Source organism: Salvelinus namaycush, chromosome 25 (assembly GCF_016432855.1).
Source record: "Salvelinus namaycush isolate Seneca chromosome 25, SaNama_1.0, whole genome shotgun sequence".
NCBI classification, from domain to species: domain Eukaryota; kingdom Metazoa; phylum Chordata; class Actinopteri; order Salmoniformes; family Salmonidae; genus Salvelinus; species Salvelinus namaycush.
This window is the reverse complement of record NC_052331.1, coordinates 28846717-28864630: the sequence shown is the minus strand read 5'-3', so window position 1 is coordinate 28864630 and position 17914 is coordinate 28846717. Positions and strand designations below refer to the sequence as shown.

Sequence of the window (17914 nt, the reverse complement as noted above, 5' to 3'; positions counted from 1 at the left end):
CTCACTGAAAACCGGAAGTTCTGAAATAGTGATGCTTGTGGAACACGCGCGTAGTAGAAAGACACGGATGGAGATTCCTGATCAAAAACAAGGTATGTTCTTGTTGCTGGTTCTATATAATCGTACTGTTTCTTAGTAACCACCAATAATAATTGCAGATGAATGTACGCCTTTCTGATGAATGGGCTAATCAACAAATGTATTGATTATTGTTAGTTCAGTGACATAATGCAGCATTTAGCTAGCTTCTAGCATTGTTAGCTAAGGCGCGATTTCAGTTAATATGTAACTAGTTGTGTACTGTATCTACTACGGTTTAAATCTACTAAAAGAGCTGTCTGTTCAACTTGCTTAGTTAGCGGCTAGCCCACACTGGCTTCATCGAAGTAGCAACAAACTAGCAAGTCAGTGACTAGTAAGCTAATTTAACGGTACAGTTGTTAGCGAGTGACTGCTTTGAAGTTGTAGCAAGCTAATGTTATCCTTGGCTTGAATCCAGTCCACTACAAACAGAGTGTTCATAGTCAAAAGGTTGGCCATCAAGTTAGCTAGTTACTGATGTCTATATGGTTACAACTTGCAGAGAAATCCTTGCAGATGTCAACGCACTCACTTAACGTTAGCTACTTAACTAAGCATTAAGTTACAGCATTGACTGTGTGAGATGGACCTCATAATGGACGATTTTGAGAAAATGTCTGCTTAACGTTAGATGTTGGCAAAATTCAGTTGTGAATTTATATTAGCTAGCTACATACAGGTAACTGCCAAAATAAAGGAAACACTTGAGTAAATGAGGGATACAAAGTATATTGAAATCAGGTGCTTCCACACAGGTGTGGTTCCTGAGGAAATTTTAGCAATTAGCATTGCATAATGTTTAGGGTAATGAATAACAATGCCCAGTTGCTCATTATTTTGTCAGCCATGGCTAGAAGAAGACATCTCAGTGATTTTTGAAAGAGGAGACTCAAAAGAGTGTGTGTGTCTCAGTCACCAGATCTCAACCCAAATGAACACTAATGGGAGATTCTGGAGCCGCACAAGAGACAACATTTTCCACCGTCAACAAAACACCAAATTATGGAATTTCTTGTGGGATAATGGTGTCGCATCCCTCGAATAGAGATTCAAGGCACTTGTAGAATCTATGTCAAGGCGCATAGAAGCTGTTCTGGTGTCTCGTTGTGGTGCAACGCCATATTAAAACAATTTATGTAGGTGTTTCCTTTATTTTGGCAGTTACCTGGACCTTTCAAGTTTAATATTATTCTCTTCATTGCGTAGAAGTCAATTGTGTCAGAAGATGAGTTCGCAACATATTTCACGACCGGGAATACCCCCTGGTATGGGAAAAAAACAGATTTCCGGAGGAAACACTGCAATGGTGGCTAGTAGTCAACCAAACACAACAGGTAATATCATGCAACCTGCTAAACTAATTCGCTTTGTATCACAGCTTTTACAACTATTTGCAATGGTTAATACGTGTGAGAAATCATTGGTCAGTCAAGTCTGCTGCATAACAAGGGTTAGTACTCCAACTCTTTATACCACAGGTGGGACAGACGATAGCAGCCGTGACCCTCACCCAGACCACAGTCCTTATGACCGCCCCGGTGGTGGAGCACCGGGCTTCAGAGATGACAAGCAGGAGACAGTGGTGGTCCGGCCTTACCCCCAGGTCCACGGCCCCCCCCAGGGTCACCACCCAACACTACCTCAGCACCTGCCCCTCCAGCAGGGCATGCCCGTCACAGTGTCAGCCCCTCCACCGCACATTCCCCAGGGCCTGCCTCTGGCCTTCACTGAAGGACCTATAAAGGTATGGATGAGGCAGCTCAGAGTTCTGTCTGCTGCATTTGCCTTCAGCCTACTTTATCTAATCTCTCCATGCCTTTTCATAGGTGCAGTCGTCTCTGAAGTCGCCCATGCCCAGTCGAGTGATCGCCCCAGCACCAGCCAACATCCAGGGCCACATCTCCCTGCCACCCAAGGTGCCAAGCCACCTCACTGTAACCATGGAGAGCACTGTGCCTCCGACCCCCGGCATCCCTGTAGCAACTATCAGTGGCCAACAGGTAAGGACTGGTGTTGTTTACCGTTGTAATGTACCCCAGCAATAATATACCCTTTTAAGGTTACCCAATGTGATGACATGATGAAAAATGTGGTTCCAAATCTATAATGCTTTGTGTCCATGGGCGTGGCGTTTCCAGGGCAACCCCAGTAACTTGCACCATCACGTGCAGATCATTCGCAGCAACGGCCCGCCCCTGCAGCTCGGCTCCACTGGCGTTCCCCAGCACACCTTTACCTCCCATCTACCCCGAGGTCAGTTGCATAGCCCAGAGCAGATAGAAACTTTTATAATTCAGAAAATAGTCAAGGTGCTTACCGTGACCAAACAAAGTACACCATAGTGGTTGGTTCATATTTTAACCCACTCTAGGTCCTCAGCAAAACCATCCTAAGCACAGACATGTCTAACTGTTGTTCATGTGTGTTTCCAGGAGCTGCTGCAGCTGCTGTGATGTCCAGTTCCAAAGGCCCTACCGTACTGAGACCTGCTACAGGTCCTGGTGGTGGTACTGGCCCACCTACTGTCCAGCACATCATCCACCAGCCTATCCAGTCCCGGCCAATAGTAACAACGTCCACGGCTGTGTTGCCCACGGTGGTTGCCCCGGTAACGGCCACCAGGCCTCAGTCCCCAGTGGTTAGCTCAGCCACGCACTCCGCAGAGATGGTTCATGGGTACGACATGCTCAAAGCATTAACTTTAAACCATTTTTTACTGTTTTATTTTGTTTTATGTATGTATGTGTGTGTGTGTGTGTATGCCATTTTAGCAGATGCTTTGTTCAAACCGACTTGGTCATACATCAGTTTTTTTATGTCCCGGTAATCAAACCCAATATCCTGGCATTGCTCTAACAACTAAGCTCCACATTGTGTAAATGTGTCTAGATAGTGCCCAATACCATTCCAGCTATTGCAGGTGTACGTAAAACCAATGTTAACTCTCCTCTTGTTCTCTTCCATCAGGCGTCCAGGGTTGACCATTCACCCCCCTCCAGCCACTCTGAGCATCCAGCGTCCTCCCCAATCTCGGGAGACCCCCACACGCATCACCCTGCCCTCTCACCCTGCCATTGGGGGTCAGAAACCCCAGCTGTACAACACCATGGCACAGAAGTCCATATTCAGCAATGTTCCTCCTGTCGCTGCAGCAACTGTTGCCCCCATATTAGCCACCAATACTGCTCCATCGCCTAGCACTACAGGTATGATGCTATTGTTGTGATGGAGAGAGGTCTAACTCATCTATTTTAATTTCAGCGTCATATTCAAGTTGTCACATGCACGTACAGTGAAATGCCTTTCTTGCAAGCTCCAAACCCAACAATGCACATATCAATATAGCACTAAAAATAACATAAGGTAAAACAAAAACACACAAGAAATAGAAATAAAAAGAAAACAAAGTAAGAAGCTATAATACAGGATCAGTTCCAATGCCATATGTGCAGGGATACTGGAGTGATAGAAGTAGATATGTATAGGGGTGAGGTGACTAGGCATCAGATATGATCAAGCGTAGCAGCAGCATACATTATGATTGTATGTATAGAGTCCCGTGAGTGTGCATAGATCAGTGCAAAAATAAAATACAAGGGTCAACTCAGTCCATGTAGCCATTCTGTTAGCTATTCAACAGTCCTATGGGTTGGGGATAGAAGCTGTTCAGGAGCCTGTTGATGTCAGACTTGATGCACGGAAGCAGAGGGAACAGTTAGCAAGACTAAATGTCTCCTTTATTCTGTTTTAATTGTGTAATAACCACATCGTACCTCAACCAGGCTCAGGACCCCACCCCAACAGTAACATCGTCACCATGGCGATGCCCTCTCATTCCTCCCACGCCACAGCAGTCACCACGTCCAACATCCCCGTGGGTAAGTATCTCAATCATTAATGTTGGAGTCAAAGGCACCAGGCTACTGTCTGGAGTAACATACTCCACATAACATGTCATGTTTACTTATCTAATAAGTAATTGGTATGAGTAGAGAGACTATTAAAAACAGTGACACATTGAATTATTAACTGCCGAACTGATAGCAACAAATTGAATTTAGAGCACCAGTCCCTACAGAGTGATTTTATGTTGTGAAATGAAATTTGCTCCCCATTCCACCTCCGCCCCCTTCAGCTAAAGTGGTTCCCCAGCCAATAGCCCACACCTCGCCCAGGATCCAACCGGAGTACCCTGGAGAGAGGGGGAACCTGATCCCCATCTCAGGCCCCCGCTCCTCCCCCAACCCCATCACCATGGAGGCCCGCAGTGACAGGTCAGAGACGGGCACTGATAGATTTTTATTTTGGGTTGACGATACTCATCCTGTTAATGCATGTATTATCTGATCCCAGAGGATAGATAGCACGAGAGAACACTTAATGTTTCTTGATTGTCCTGGGCTACATATCAATAGTCTAAAATGTTTTCTCCTTATTTCTGCTGTACTTGGAGTACGTTTCTGGTTGATAGTTGAAAGCTGAAAATGTTATTAAAAGGCAAAAGTTGTGTTTTTTATCTTATTCAGTTGGCATGCATTCTCCCCCCCACACACACAGGCAATCGGTGCCAGTGCAGTTTCAGTACTTCCTGCCTACCTACCCTTCTTCGTCGTACCCTCTGACACACACCTACACCCCCATCACCAGCTCTGTTTCAACCATCCGACAGTACCCAGGTACCACTCACCTTTTCTCTTACTATTTAAATTACTGCTTCCATATGACTCTGTAACCAATCAGATATTTGGAATTCTCGGGGTATGATGCTGATGATAATGCTAGACAATGATGCTGATGATAATGCTATATAATGATGTTCATACTAGATGATGATGATGACCAATAATAAAAATGCTAGATAATGAAAGTACTGAACCAACTCTCACTTCAATCAAGATGAATGATAATTATGTATCATTAAATCACTAGTTTCTAGTTCTGGCTACCCAAGCCAGAGTCCGACCCAATTGTGGGCTAGTGTAATCTGTCTCTAAACAAGTCTCTAACCCTGTGTGTGTCAACCCCAACCCCTCATCTCTGTTTCCTGTCACCCCTACAGTAACCCCTCAGGCCCCCAGCGGCACGGCCATGCAGACCCAGGCCAGTGTAGGCGTAGCGTCGGCGGTGCACCTCAACCCCATGCAGCTGATGACGGTGGACCGTATCGCTCAGATCAACACGCAGAACATCCAGCCCGCCGCCATGGCCACGCAGGGCATCAAGTCAACCAACATCAGCACCCAGGGCCTGCACACTGCCACCGGTCAGATCACTGCGCAAAACATCCAACCTGTGCCCATCAACCAACAGCAGCCAGCCATTGAGAACAAGACAGGTGAGTTGGTGAATGAAGAAGTTTGAAGAGGTTTGAATCAATCAAATTGTATTTATAAAGCCCCTTTTACATCAGCAGATGTCAGTGCTATACAGAAAACCAGCCTAAACCCCCAAACAGCAAGCAATGCAGATGTAGAAGCATGGTGGCTAGGAAAAACTCCATAGAAAGGCAGGAACCTAGGAAGAAACCTAGAGAGGAACCAGGCTCTGAGGGGTGGCCAGTCCTCTTCTGGCTGTGCCAGGTGGAGATTCAGAGTACATGGCCATTTAAGGCCAGATTGTTCTTCAAGATGTTCAAACGTTCGTAGATGACCAGCAGGGTCAAATAATAATCAGTGGTTGTAGAGGGTGCAACAAGTGCTCAGCGTATGTGGGAACTCCTTCAAGACTGTTGGAAAAGCATTCCAGGTGAAGCTGGTTGAGAGAATTCCAAGAGTGTGCAAAGCTGTCATCAAGGAAAAGGGTGGCTACTTTGTAGAATCTCAAATAGAAAATATATTTTGATTTAACACTTTTGGTTACTACATTATTCCATATTTTTTCATAGTTTTGATGTCTTCACATTATTTTGCCATGTAGAAAATTGTAAAAATAAATTAAAACCCTTGAATGAGAAGGTGTTCAAAAACATTTGACCAGTAGTGTATAGTGAAAACAATAGTGGTCCTAAAATGGAACCGTGAGGAACGCCGACACTTACAATTGATTTGTCAGAGGAGAAACCATCCAGAGACAAACTGATATCTCTGACAGATAAGATCTGAACCAGGCAAGAACTTGTCCGTGTAGACCAATTAGGGTTTCTAATCTCTCCAAAAGAATGTGTTGATCGATGATGTCAAAAGCAGGACTACGGTCTAGGAGCACAAGGACAGATGCGGAGCCTTCGTCTGACGCCAATAAAAGGTAATTTGCCACCTTCATGAGTGCAGTCTGCTATGATGGGGCTAAAACCTGACCGAAGCATTTCGTATACATTTATCTTCAGGAAGGCAGTGAGTTGCTGCACAACAGATTTTTCTAAAATGTTTGAGAGGAATGGGATTTTCGAAATAGGCCGATTAGTTAAAAAAAAAATCTGGGTCAAGGTTTGGCTTTTTGAAGAGGGGCTTTATTACTGCCACTTTAGTGAGTTTGGTACACATCCGGTGAATGTGATCGGCTATGAAAAGCCAACTGACATTTACTCCTGAGGTGCTGACCTGTTTGCACCCTCTACAACCACTGTGATTGTTATTATTTGACCCTGCTGATCATCTATGAATGTTTGAACCTCTTGGCCATGTACTGTTATAATCTCCACCCGGCACAGCCAGAAGAGGACTGGCCACCCCTCAGAGCCGGGTTCCTCTCTAGGTTTCTTCCTAGGTTCCTACCTTTCTAGGTGGGTTTTCCTAGCCACCATGCTTCTCTACATCTGCATTGCTTGCTGTTTGGGGGTTTAGGCTGGTTTTCTGTATAGCACTTTGTGATATCGGCTGATGTAAAAAGGGCTTTATGAATACATTTGATTGGATAGGGAGCCATTTTTATTATGTTGAACACTGGTGGACCAAGCACAGGAAGTAGCTCTGAGTTGTTTAGTTGGAATAGGGACCAGTGTGCAGCTTGACGGTTTAGAGGCCATTACTATTTTCATGAATGTGTCAAGAGATGTAGGATTAAAAAATTTGAGTGTCTCCATTGATCCTAGGTCATGGCAATTCTGTGCAGACTCAGGACAACTGAGCTGAAGAAATATGGAGATTCAAAAAGGAGTCTAATTTGCTTTCTAAACATCTTTTCATCGAAGAAGTTTATGAATTTATCACTGCTGAAGTGAAAGCCATCCTCTCTTGGGGAATGCTGCTTTTTAGTTAGCTTTGCAACAGTATCAATAAGAAATGTTGGATTGTTCTTATTCTCCTCAATTAGGCTGGAAAAATAAGATGATCAAGCAGCAGTGAGGGCTCTTTGATACTGCACGGTACTGTCTTTCCAAGCTAGTCGGAAGACTTCCAGTTTAGTGGAGCGCCATTTCCATTCCAATTTTCTGGAAGCTTGCTTCAAGGCTTGGGTATTTTCTGTGTACCAGGGAGCAAATTTCTTGTGACAAATGTTTTTTTTGGGGGGGGGGGGGGGGGGGCGACTGCATCTAGGGTATTATGCAAGGTTAAATGTAGATCCTCCGTTAGGTGGTTAACTTTTTTTGTACTCTGACATCCAGTAGGTGGAGGGAGTCTGGTAGGGCATCTAGGAATCTTTGGGTTTCTGAGAATTTATAGCACGGCTTTTGATGATCCTTGGTTGGGGTCTGAGCAGATTATTTGTTGCGATTGCAAATGTAAGAAGTGGTGGTCCGATAGTCCAGGAATATGAGGAAAACATTGAGATCCACGGTATGACTGTGGCAATGTGTAGGTCCGGAAACATGTTGGACAAACCCCACTGAGCCGATGATGGCGCCAAAAGCCTTTTGAGTGGGTCTGTGGACTTTTCCATGTGAATATTATCTGCCATGACTACGAGGTCCGATAGGAACTTGGTGAGGAACACTGTATACAGTCCATTATGCCTGTAAACGGTAGCTATAAAAGGTGATTGAGTAGGCTGCATAGATTTCGTGACTAGATTGGTTGAGCATGCCGACAGCATTTCTTTCCAGAAGCCTTGAGAAAATTGTCCGGCTGCGGGGACTGTCCAGGGGAATTTATACTACAGTACAAGCTGTACTTAGTGGTGGCACAGACACTGTTTCATCCTTGCCTAACGTTTGCATCTGAAGTTGCACTTGCAACACAGCTATCTTCACCAGTTTGTTCTTATAGTTCTCCTGTATGATGAGTACAGCGACTGCAATTAGATGGCATAGTTTTAATGTTACTACTTAACTTTTTCGGCTGGTGGAGGTTCTGTAGAACCATGTCCAGATAAAGTATCTGGTGTGAAAAAGTTGAGGGAAGAAAAAATTAATATGTTGGTTGTTACGTACGCCTCTTGGCGGAGGGAACACAACACCCTGCCACAACTCAAAATAATAACAAAAAATAATTCACCAATACTTTGAACAATTTCAATAAACCAAAGTACTAAGTCCTATGGCATACACATACCTCTGCAGGAGCGGCTACAAAATACTTTCAACAACTTATACAGACCAACACATGACATACAAAGAAGCTCTCTCCTCCTGACAAAAGAACACTGGCTTTTATCCAGCTGGAGAAGGAGTTGTAATTGCATACAGCTGTATCCCTTGATGATGAGAGGGAGGGGTCAGATCCAATCTGCAATGGGGCCAACCAATCAGCTGCTTTTGGAATCCAGGAAGCCATTTCTTGAAATACACACACACAAACCCACAACACACAAACTGGGGAACGTAACATTGGTACATGTATTAAAAGTAAAAACCAAAAAGTTGGCAGATAGCCAAGTAGCAACAAACACACAACAGCATAGAGACAAGTCCAGAATTGTCGGTTCTGAGATTTACATATTATGAATATAATACATATATCATTCTACAGATTTCCTCCAGTCTCTAAAGTTCTGATGATATTAATGTATTAGTTCAAATTAATTTAGTTGTCTGGAAAAAATACAGTAACATTGTTCTTTATTCTTAGTTGTGTTAGCAGACGGCTCCACTCTGGTGGCCAACCCCATTGGCCAGACGTTCGGCAGCAGCCAGCCTCCCACCTGCGTTGGGCAGACACACCCCCAGAACACTGGGACTGGTGCCCCCACCCTGCTGTCCTCCCCCCGGCCTAGCATCCTGCGCAAGAAGCCTGCCAATGAAGGGTGAGTTTAGAACACCCCTCTGTTTTTCTCTGGATGCTACAACTTACTAGAGCAGTGGTCCTGGCGAGCAACGGGGTGTGCATGTTTTTGTTCCAGTCCAGCACTAACCCATTTCTGTTTGCCCTATAAAGGTCTGCTGTGAGGAAGAACCTGATCCCAGAGGCCATCAGTCCCAGGATAGATGGAGGCATCAGGCCTGCATCAGGGTAGGACTTAGCACAGCACCTTGTTAGTAGGCCCTGATCACAGTAGATGCTGATTACACACACGCTGGTATCCTCAGTAGATGCTGATTACACGTGCTGGTATCCTCAGTAGATGCTGATTACACGCGCTGGTATCCTTCAACTACATCTTGTAGTTAAAAATTACATTTAAAATGATTTTGTGGTTGATATCTTCCCTGTTCACCCAGTATGAAGCACAAGGCTGATCTCCACGTGTCCCTGGCTTCCCCGTTGACGTCGTCCTCCATGGAAGCGCTGCCCAGCCATCAGATCAATGAGCAGCAGCCCTCTCAGCCAATCCAGACCCTCCTCTCAGTGTCCGCACCCCCACACTCCCAGCCTGGCCCCGCCATGTCCGCCATTACTCCACCAATCTCGTCTATGACCAACGTGGTGGTTCCGCCTACACAAGCAGCGGCCAGTAGCACAGCGGCATGTGGAATAAGCTCCACCCTCCCAGAGCTCAAGATAAAGCAGGAAGTGGAGCCTATGGATACCTCCAAAGCAGGTACATTTGAATTGAAAGATGAATTTCTCTGTAACACTTTTTGTTTTACTGATGTCCTTCTATTGCTGATATGGTGTACGATGCTTTTACCTTTTTAAATCAGAATGAGTAAGGGGGGGGGCTGATCCTGGATCATTATTCCTAGTCTGAGACGCTTTGTGAATACGGGCCTCGCCCCTCATCTCCCTCCAGGTCCCCCTATGCCCCATTGCGGTGCCCCCATGTTGTCCATGATGCCCGGTGGGGACGTGATCCTCGGGGCCTCCCCCAGGAAGAAGCCCCGGAAGCAGCAGCATGTCATCTCCACGGAGGAGAGTGAGATGATGGAGACCAACAGCACAGACGAGGAGAAGGTCCTGGCCAGACCACACAGCATGAGGCCCGAGAAACGCAAGTCGCCCCCCAAGGAGTACATAGGTAAGGGAACATCCCTTTTGTGTGTGTGTGTGTGTGTGTGTGTGAGCGATTTGTTCCGGTAAACTAGCCTCAGTAACTTGGAAACGGGCTCAAGTTAACTGCAGTCTTACATAATGTTTATTGCATTCTCCTTATTTTCAGACAATAAATCGTCGTTAGCTAGAGTCTACTCCTGTTGTGCACTTTGTCTAAAGATTCACTAGTCTATAAGGACAAGACTTGTACAAGAACAGCCATATTAACCCTGTGAGTGACCACTGTGTGTCTCTGCCCTGCAGATGAGGAGGGTGTGCGTTATGTCCCCACCCGGGCTCGCCCCCCGGTCACCCTCCTCCGCCACTACAGGAACCCCTGGAAGGCTGCCTACCACCACTTCCAGAGATACAGTGACATCCGGGTCAAAGGTCAGACCAACGTCTTTTATTGTTGATAACGTTCAATGATAACTGTATTTCTAAAGAATGTTCATACATTCTGGGTTCTAAGAGCTTGTTGTGGTATTGAAATGCGTTTCTCGTGGGACTGACTGAAATGCGTTTCTCGTGGGACTGACTGAATTGCGTTTCTCGTGGGACTGACTGAATTGCGTTTCTCGTGGGACTGACTGAATTGCGTTTCTCGTGGGACTGACTGAATTGCGTTTCTCGTGGGACTGACTGAAATGCGATTCTCATGGACAAAAATGCCAGTAATGCTCAGGAGGCTTTTTGACATTGAATTGTTTATTCGTTGTTTTGTTTGGACAATTTAAATGACACAACCATTATTACAACAACATCACACACAAGGTTATTATTCTCTCCAGTGTGCACACATATGAAAACATTTAGAACACGCACACGCACGCCCATACACACACAAACCAAGAGGACATCTTTCTATTGTGCACTGTGAAGCAAAATGAAAAGGAATTATTAGTAAGCTATGAAAGCTAATGTCATTTGTTGTCATCACATCATTGTTAGACCTTTTCATTAGTAACGCTAGTGGGGGGAAAACACCAGTTAATTCCACTGTTCTGTTTTAGTAGTCTCCAGCATGGCTTGCTAGCAAATGACCAGTCACTTTCAAAGCACAAATATTTTATGACTTTGGTCTAAAGATTTTCCTACCCAGGAAAAACTCCTGACCCTAGTTATAATTAAATATCTTAATGGTGTGTATTACTGTATTATTTTTCTGCTATAATATAGAATTACAAGAAACTAGCTTTAAAATGGCGAGAATTTGAGAAATTTGAGAAATGTGTAGAATTGCAGGAAAGTGGCTTAAATGCAACAGTTTCTCTACACCGCCAGATGGGGGTCTCTAAAATGTTCTAAGCAATGTTGCCGCGCTAACGCCCACCACCTAAGCCCCTGTTGATACAGAAAAAAACCTGTATTATATTATAAAATGGCTTAATGGTGGTGTTGGAGGTATTACTGTATTATAAGATGGCTTAATGGTGGTGTTGGAGGTATTACTGTATTATAAGATGGCTTAATGGTGTGTTGACTAGAGGTCGACCGAATAATCTGCATGGCCGATTTTAATTAGGGCCGATTTCAAGTTTTCTTAACAATCGGTAATCGCCATTTTTGGACACCGATTATGGCTGATTACATTGCATTCCATGAGGAAACTGCGTGGCAGGCTTGACTACCTGTTACGCGAGTGCAGCAAGGAGCCACGGTAAGTTGCTAGCTAGCATTAAACTTATCTTATAAAAAAAAACAATCAATCTTTACATAATCACTAGTTAACTACACATAGTTGATGATATTACTAGTTTAACTAGCTTGTCATGCGTTGCATATAATCAATGCGGTGCCTGTTAATTTATCATCGAATCACAGCCTACTTCGCCAAGCAGGTAATGATTTAACAAAAGCACAATCGTTGCACAAATGTACCTAACCATAAACATCAATGCCTTTCTTAAAATCAATACACAGAAATATATTTTTTTAAACCTGCATATTTAGTTAAAAGAAATTAATGTTAGCTGGCAATATTAACTACAGAAATTGTGTCACTTCTCTTGCGTTCATTGCACGCAGAGTCAGGGTATATGCAACAGTTTGGGCCGCCTGGCTCGTTGCGAACTAATTTGCCAGAATTTTACATAATTATGACATAACATTGAAGGTTGTGCAATGTAACAGCAATATTTAGACTTAGGGTTGCCACCCGTTCACTGAAAGAATAAACGTTTTGTTTTCGAAATGATAGTTTCCGGATTTGACCATATTAATGACCAAAGGCTCGTATTTCTGTGTTTATTATAATTAAGTCTATGATTAGATAGAGCAGTCTGAGGTGGTAGGCAGCAGCAGGCTCGTAAGCATTAATTTTGTCACGTTCCTGACCTATTTCTGTTAGTTTGTTGTATGTGTTAGTTGGTCAGGACGTAAGTTTGGGTGGGCATTCTATGTTTTCTGTTTCTATGTTGGTTTAAGGGTTGCCTGGTATGGCTCTCAATTAGAGGCAGGTGTTTGGCGTTTCCTCTAATTGAGAGTCATATTTAGGTAGGTTGTTTCACAGTGTTCGTTGTGGGTGGTTGTCTCCTGTTTCAGTGTTTGTCGCACCATACGGGACTGTTCGGTTTGTTTGTACATCGTTCCTTTTGTGTAGTCTATTTTCCCTGTTCGTGCGTTCTTAGTGTTATATGTAAGTTCGTATAGTTCAGGTCTGTCTACGTTTTCGTTTTGTTATTTTGTATCATTCCAAGTGTTTTTCCCGTGTTTCGTCGTTGTCCTAAATAAATCATGTCATTCCAAAACGCTGCGCCTTGGTTCAATCCATGCTCCTCCTCTTCGGATGAAGAGGAGGAGGACTACCGTTACAAATTTAAACTTCCCTGCGTTCGCCAGCAGCTCTTCGCAATGCTTGATCACAGCGCTGTTTATGACTTCAAGCCTATCAACTCCCGAGATTAGGCTGGCAATACTAAAGTGCCTATTAGAACATCCAATAGTCAAAGGTATATGAAATACAAATGGTATAGAGAGAAATAGTCGACCCGTCATAATTCCTATAATAACTGCAACCTAATATTTCTTTACTGGGAATATTAAAGAACTAGGAATATTGAACCACTAGCTTTCATATGTTCTGATGTTCATATGTTCAGCAAGGAACTTAAACGTTAGCTTTTTTACATGGCACATATTGCACTTTTGCTTTCTTCTCCAACACTATGTTTTTGCATTATTTAAACCAAATTGGGCATGTTTCATTATTTATTTGAGACTAAATAGATTTTATTTATGTATTATATTAAATTAAAATAAGTGTTCATTGTTCATTCAGTATTGTTGTAATTGTCATTATTGCATATATATCTAAAAAACAAATGCCAGTTTTTAATTGCTATTGGCTTTGTTTGGTCCTCCAATAATCGGTATCGGCGTTGAAAAATCATAATCGGTCGACCTCTAGTGTTGAAGGTGTTACTGTATTATTATAAGATGGCTTAACCCTATCAGACCCAAGACCCTAGCAAAAATCGCCTTTTCATTTATCTGACCTTCATTTATGTGGCTGTCCAGCCCTTTATATTTAGCCTCACTATTAAGTGTTTTTACCAATTTTCTTTCAGGGTAACCAGGGCTACGAGTAGAACACAAACAATTTGACAAATAGTTGCATTCATGAATTTTATTCACAAATGTCAATAACAAAAATAAGGTCTGCCAAAGCAAAAACCTGTTTCAAAAATGTATTTATATGAATGCTGTAAGTACAGAAATTGTTTGCTCATTGGGAAATGAATATCCACTAGCCAGTGATAACTGTTTGGAGTTTGTGACAGCAACTGTGAGCTTATTACAGTATTATTGACACTATGTCCTGGGTTTTCCTACAATCTTCTATAACACCTTACCTTCTAATGACTCTTCTGTGGCTTGTGAGCATCATAGAGCAAAACATGTCACATGTTCATGAGTCTTTTCATAAATAGCTTTTAATAGTTTGAGCTACAAACTATTCGGGGGTGTCTCAAACACCACTAGCTCAGCCTCAATTAATCACACAGACTAATGGTTGGTATCTACGAATGCAGAAGAAATGGACAAATGCAATGGTACACCACGGAAGTATGTAGCTCATTGGGTTAATGGAGTGGGACTCATTGGGTTAATGGTGTGTTGTTAAAGGTATTATTATATTGTAACATGGCTTAATGGTGTGTTGTCATGGTTTCAGAGGAGAAGAAGGGCACCCTGCAGGACGTAGCCAATCAGAAGGGGGTGGTGTGCAGAGCGCAGGGCTGGAAGATGCACCTGTGTGCTGCACAGCTCATGCAGCTGGTGAGAAACACTTCCCTTTTACGTGCAGTTAGCTGAATTTTAAGCACGACAAAAACAGATCCTTAGAGTTATGAAGTTGGTGTGAAAAAGGGTGACTCTTAAAGTTATCCAAGTGGATCTCATTGTCTGGCGTCATTTAGCATGACGGCCATCTGCGCTGATGGTGCTTCATGGCAACACTTCACATTGTATGACGTAGCTGTCGGAAGACAATGAAGTGGTTCTATACCCATATTTTCTTAGAACAAGATACAGTAATTGTCCTCCTGAATAGCAGTCATTTGTGATGTCAATCATGTTGTATTGGTCTCTCTATTGTATCCCCTCTCTATCCCCAGACTAATCTGGAGCATGATGTGTACAGCCGCCTCACTACCCTCCAAGAGGGCCTGATCCCAAAGAAGAAGGCCGGGTCGGATGATGACATGCACCGTATCAACGAGCTCATACAGGTCAGAGGTCATACACGCAACAACACAAAGGAAATCCATGCACGTCTGCTGCTCATGGGGAGGCCCAGATTTTTTCCAGACCTGGTGACTTGACCAGGAAAAACTCTGGGCCTTAGTTATAGCCTACAAACCAAACAGGTTTTCCTGAGCACACGTTTAATCACAATATCTAAGAACTCACTATTCCCATAAACACTGCTACTACACTCATATTAAAGTGAGGCATGCTGCTCTGTAGCTGTATTTGGTCTGTTTTGTTTAATCAATTCCACAGGTATGTGTATATATCATTTTTGAGGGCTCAAGGGAAAATCTACCTGGGCCTTTGTTATGAATGTCAGTCAGCCATCTTGAATTGTCTCTCCCCCCCAGGGTAACATGCAGCGCTGTAAGCTGGTGATGGACCAGATCACTGAAGCTAGAGATGCCATGATGAAGGTGCTGGACCACAAGGAGAAAGTCATGAAGTTAATCAACAAGAACGGCGGAGCGAAGAAAGTCAACAAGCTGAAGCGCAAGGACAAAGCCTAGAACAGAGGGGGGACCAAGCCTAGGCTAACCCCTGTACTCTTGTCTTTCTAAAGACGGCTCTAGTCTACACCCCTCACTGATATGACCATAGACCACTGGTAGATTTGAGTCAGTATGGCGTCTGGGGTTACTCGTTAGCTGTGTGCAACCGTCCGACCACGTTTGACCTAGAACTGAGAACCAAGTGGTCGGCAGAAGGAACATATTAGGAACAAACACGGTTCCGCTACGTCCAAGGGAGGAGCTTGTCAATGGAGAGGAATGTACAAGTATTAAGCCCATATCAGGAAGTTGGTATGTTCTCAGTTGTTGATTGGATGGCTGGCAGAATTATTATGATTTTGATGGTTGAATGATGGTCTAGAGGAGATGCAGTGTCTGTTCAATTGATACCCTGGAACATTGTGTGATCAATATGGGTTGTTTATTAAACTATCATCAAGTACTTATTGCGTAATAAATGTGTAAAACAGTACAGTGTATTTATCCTTCACTCCTGAAAAATCACAAGTATGCTACCAAGTTCAGTCATTGGAAATGTCACTACGGTCCAAGTAAAGTGTTGTATATCACAGTATTCAACAGATCTTGGACAAATATGTGTCAAATACTTGTGTGCTTGGAGTTAGCTGTCTGATAAACTAAATCAAGCACATCTTAAGTATTTGACCCCAGGCTAAATGTATTCTCTAGTAAATACAGATTGTAAAAGAAAGTGCAACTGTAATCTCTTTTAGAACTTTCACTGAGTGTTACTCTATTTGGGAGTAAAATGTTCAAGGGATGCCTTTTTGTCATGTGCTATCAGTAGCTGACTACACTGTAAACCCAATCAAACTCTTATCGGGACAAAGAACTTTCTGGGGCTTAAGCTTGGAATGTTGAACAAGTCTTATTTTGGTTTGTGGGTAAACTGAAAGATATTAAAACTGCAACAGTGTTATTCTTGGCAGTCTGACATTTAAAATGAAGAAATAGCAGAGTAATTTTCCATCACATTATGTGGAACAATATAATACTTGTGCTTTTTTTTAGGTGCCTCGGTTGTCAGAGTTAAAGCTTCTTAGTTTTAGGTCCCCATTTTGAAAGCGCTGCCATTTTATATAGCATGGCACATTTTTAAATCTCAATCATACAGGATGATGCCTCTGGTGGTTGACTCCATGAGTCTACATTAAAGTCAAGTCGATCTGTTGTCCTCATAGTCACTACATGTCTATTGCTGTTCTAATTCTAAGTCTCTAAGCATGCAAAAAATATTGCTGGACAGTCAATGAGGAGTGTCCCGTTATAGAGTTATTTGCTGAAGAACACAAATTAACGGGGAATGGATATGTTTTTCAAACCACCGTTAAGACAAAAGATTGTAGTCAGAGTGCAGTATAACTGCAGTATGCTGCAATTATTGCTCCAAAATACCACAGTAGACTGCAGTTTCAAAACGGCTATCTTTTTTTGTAAGGGCAATATGAACTGTGAATATATTAGTATACCCACTCATCAAAAGCGATGCCATTATTTGCACTGCCGACACAATTGTGGGGTATGGTAGTTGATTACATCAAGGTCATCTGTAGCTTCTGAACACAATTCTCAGTGGCAGGAAGGTTCTTCTGTGTGCTTTTTTTTAAAGCCATCTTGTTGATGCTGTGTAGTATCAACTAAATCAAGTTTCGAGTATAAAATCTGGATTAAAAATGGTATGAGACGAGGTGAAATTGTCTACATTGCCTATATTGTGCATATGCACACAACGTATCTACATTCTTTTAATGTTTTATGGGTAAAAAATAGTCAATTTTGTTTTTTGGTGATTAAATGCACTTCATTTTTATTTGACCAGACATGTTTGCTTGTGTATTTTTCATTTGTTTTACTGTGCATTGTAGCTGATAATGAATGTGTGTTACATGTAGTTGGGTCTAGATTCTTTCTTTCTGTTTGGGTTTCTTTTGCCATTCCCCCATCACTGCAATAAAGACACTTTGTACAAAGAATATGGCGTGTTATATTGGCAGTACCCGTATGCAAAAATGGGAATCCATTTTGTAACGATAGATATTTGCAAACTGGACAAAAGGTTAAGTCCAGGATTCAATCAGATCAAGCGTTAATCGGCGATAGCCGACACCCGCAAAGCTTATGTTTTGGCGGTGTGGAAGGAGTAACTGCGTTGGAGCTGTCAAATCGGTGAGCAGCTGCTCTTGATCATTGTCCCACTCGCGCTAGACGCTCAGAACAAGGAAGTGTATATCTAGAAATAATGATGCTCAAAATCATGAA

At 43.0% G+C, this 17914-nt stretch overlaps 1 protein-coding gene across 1 annotated transcript; it reads left to right on the top strand.

Moving 5' to 3' along the window:
- Positions 1–15: 15 nt before the first annotated feature.
- On the top strand, positions 16–17628 carry LOC120020437 (histone deacetylase complex subunit SAP130-like). The gene is made up of 19 exons (XM_038964100.1): positions 16–92; positions 1288–1415; positions 1560–1825; positions 1908–2081; positions 2220–2334; positions 2514–2757; positions 3049–3287; positions 3864–3959; positions 4217–4355; positions 4639–4757; positions 5141–5416; positions 9027–9201; positions 9333–9407; positions 9617–9936; positions 10129–10353; positions 10632–10757; positions 14545–14648; positions 14987–15100; positions 15473–17628. Exons 2-19 carry the CDS (start codon positions 1307–1309, stop codon positions 15629–15631), a joined length of 3075 nt encoding a protein of 1024 aa, XP_038820028.1. The 5' UTR covers positions 16–92; positions 1288–1306; the 3' UTR covers positions 15632–17628.
- Positions 17629–17914: the final 286 nt, after the last annotated feature.

Bases quoted from the DNA above. Each gene is read 5' to 3' on its own strand.
- LOC120020437 (XM_038964100.1), top strand. From the start codon at position 1,307: ATGAGTTCGCAACATATTTCACGACCGGGAATACCCCCTGGTATGGGA. The intron at 4,356-4,638 runs GTCAGAGACGGG...CCACACACACAG, and splicing joins ATGGAGGCCCGCAGTGACAG to GCAATCGGTGCCAGTGCAGT. The intron at 15,101-15,472 runs GTCAGAGGTCAT...TCTCCCCCCCAG, and splicing joins GTATCAACGAGCTCATACAG to GGTAACATGCAGCGCTGTAA.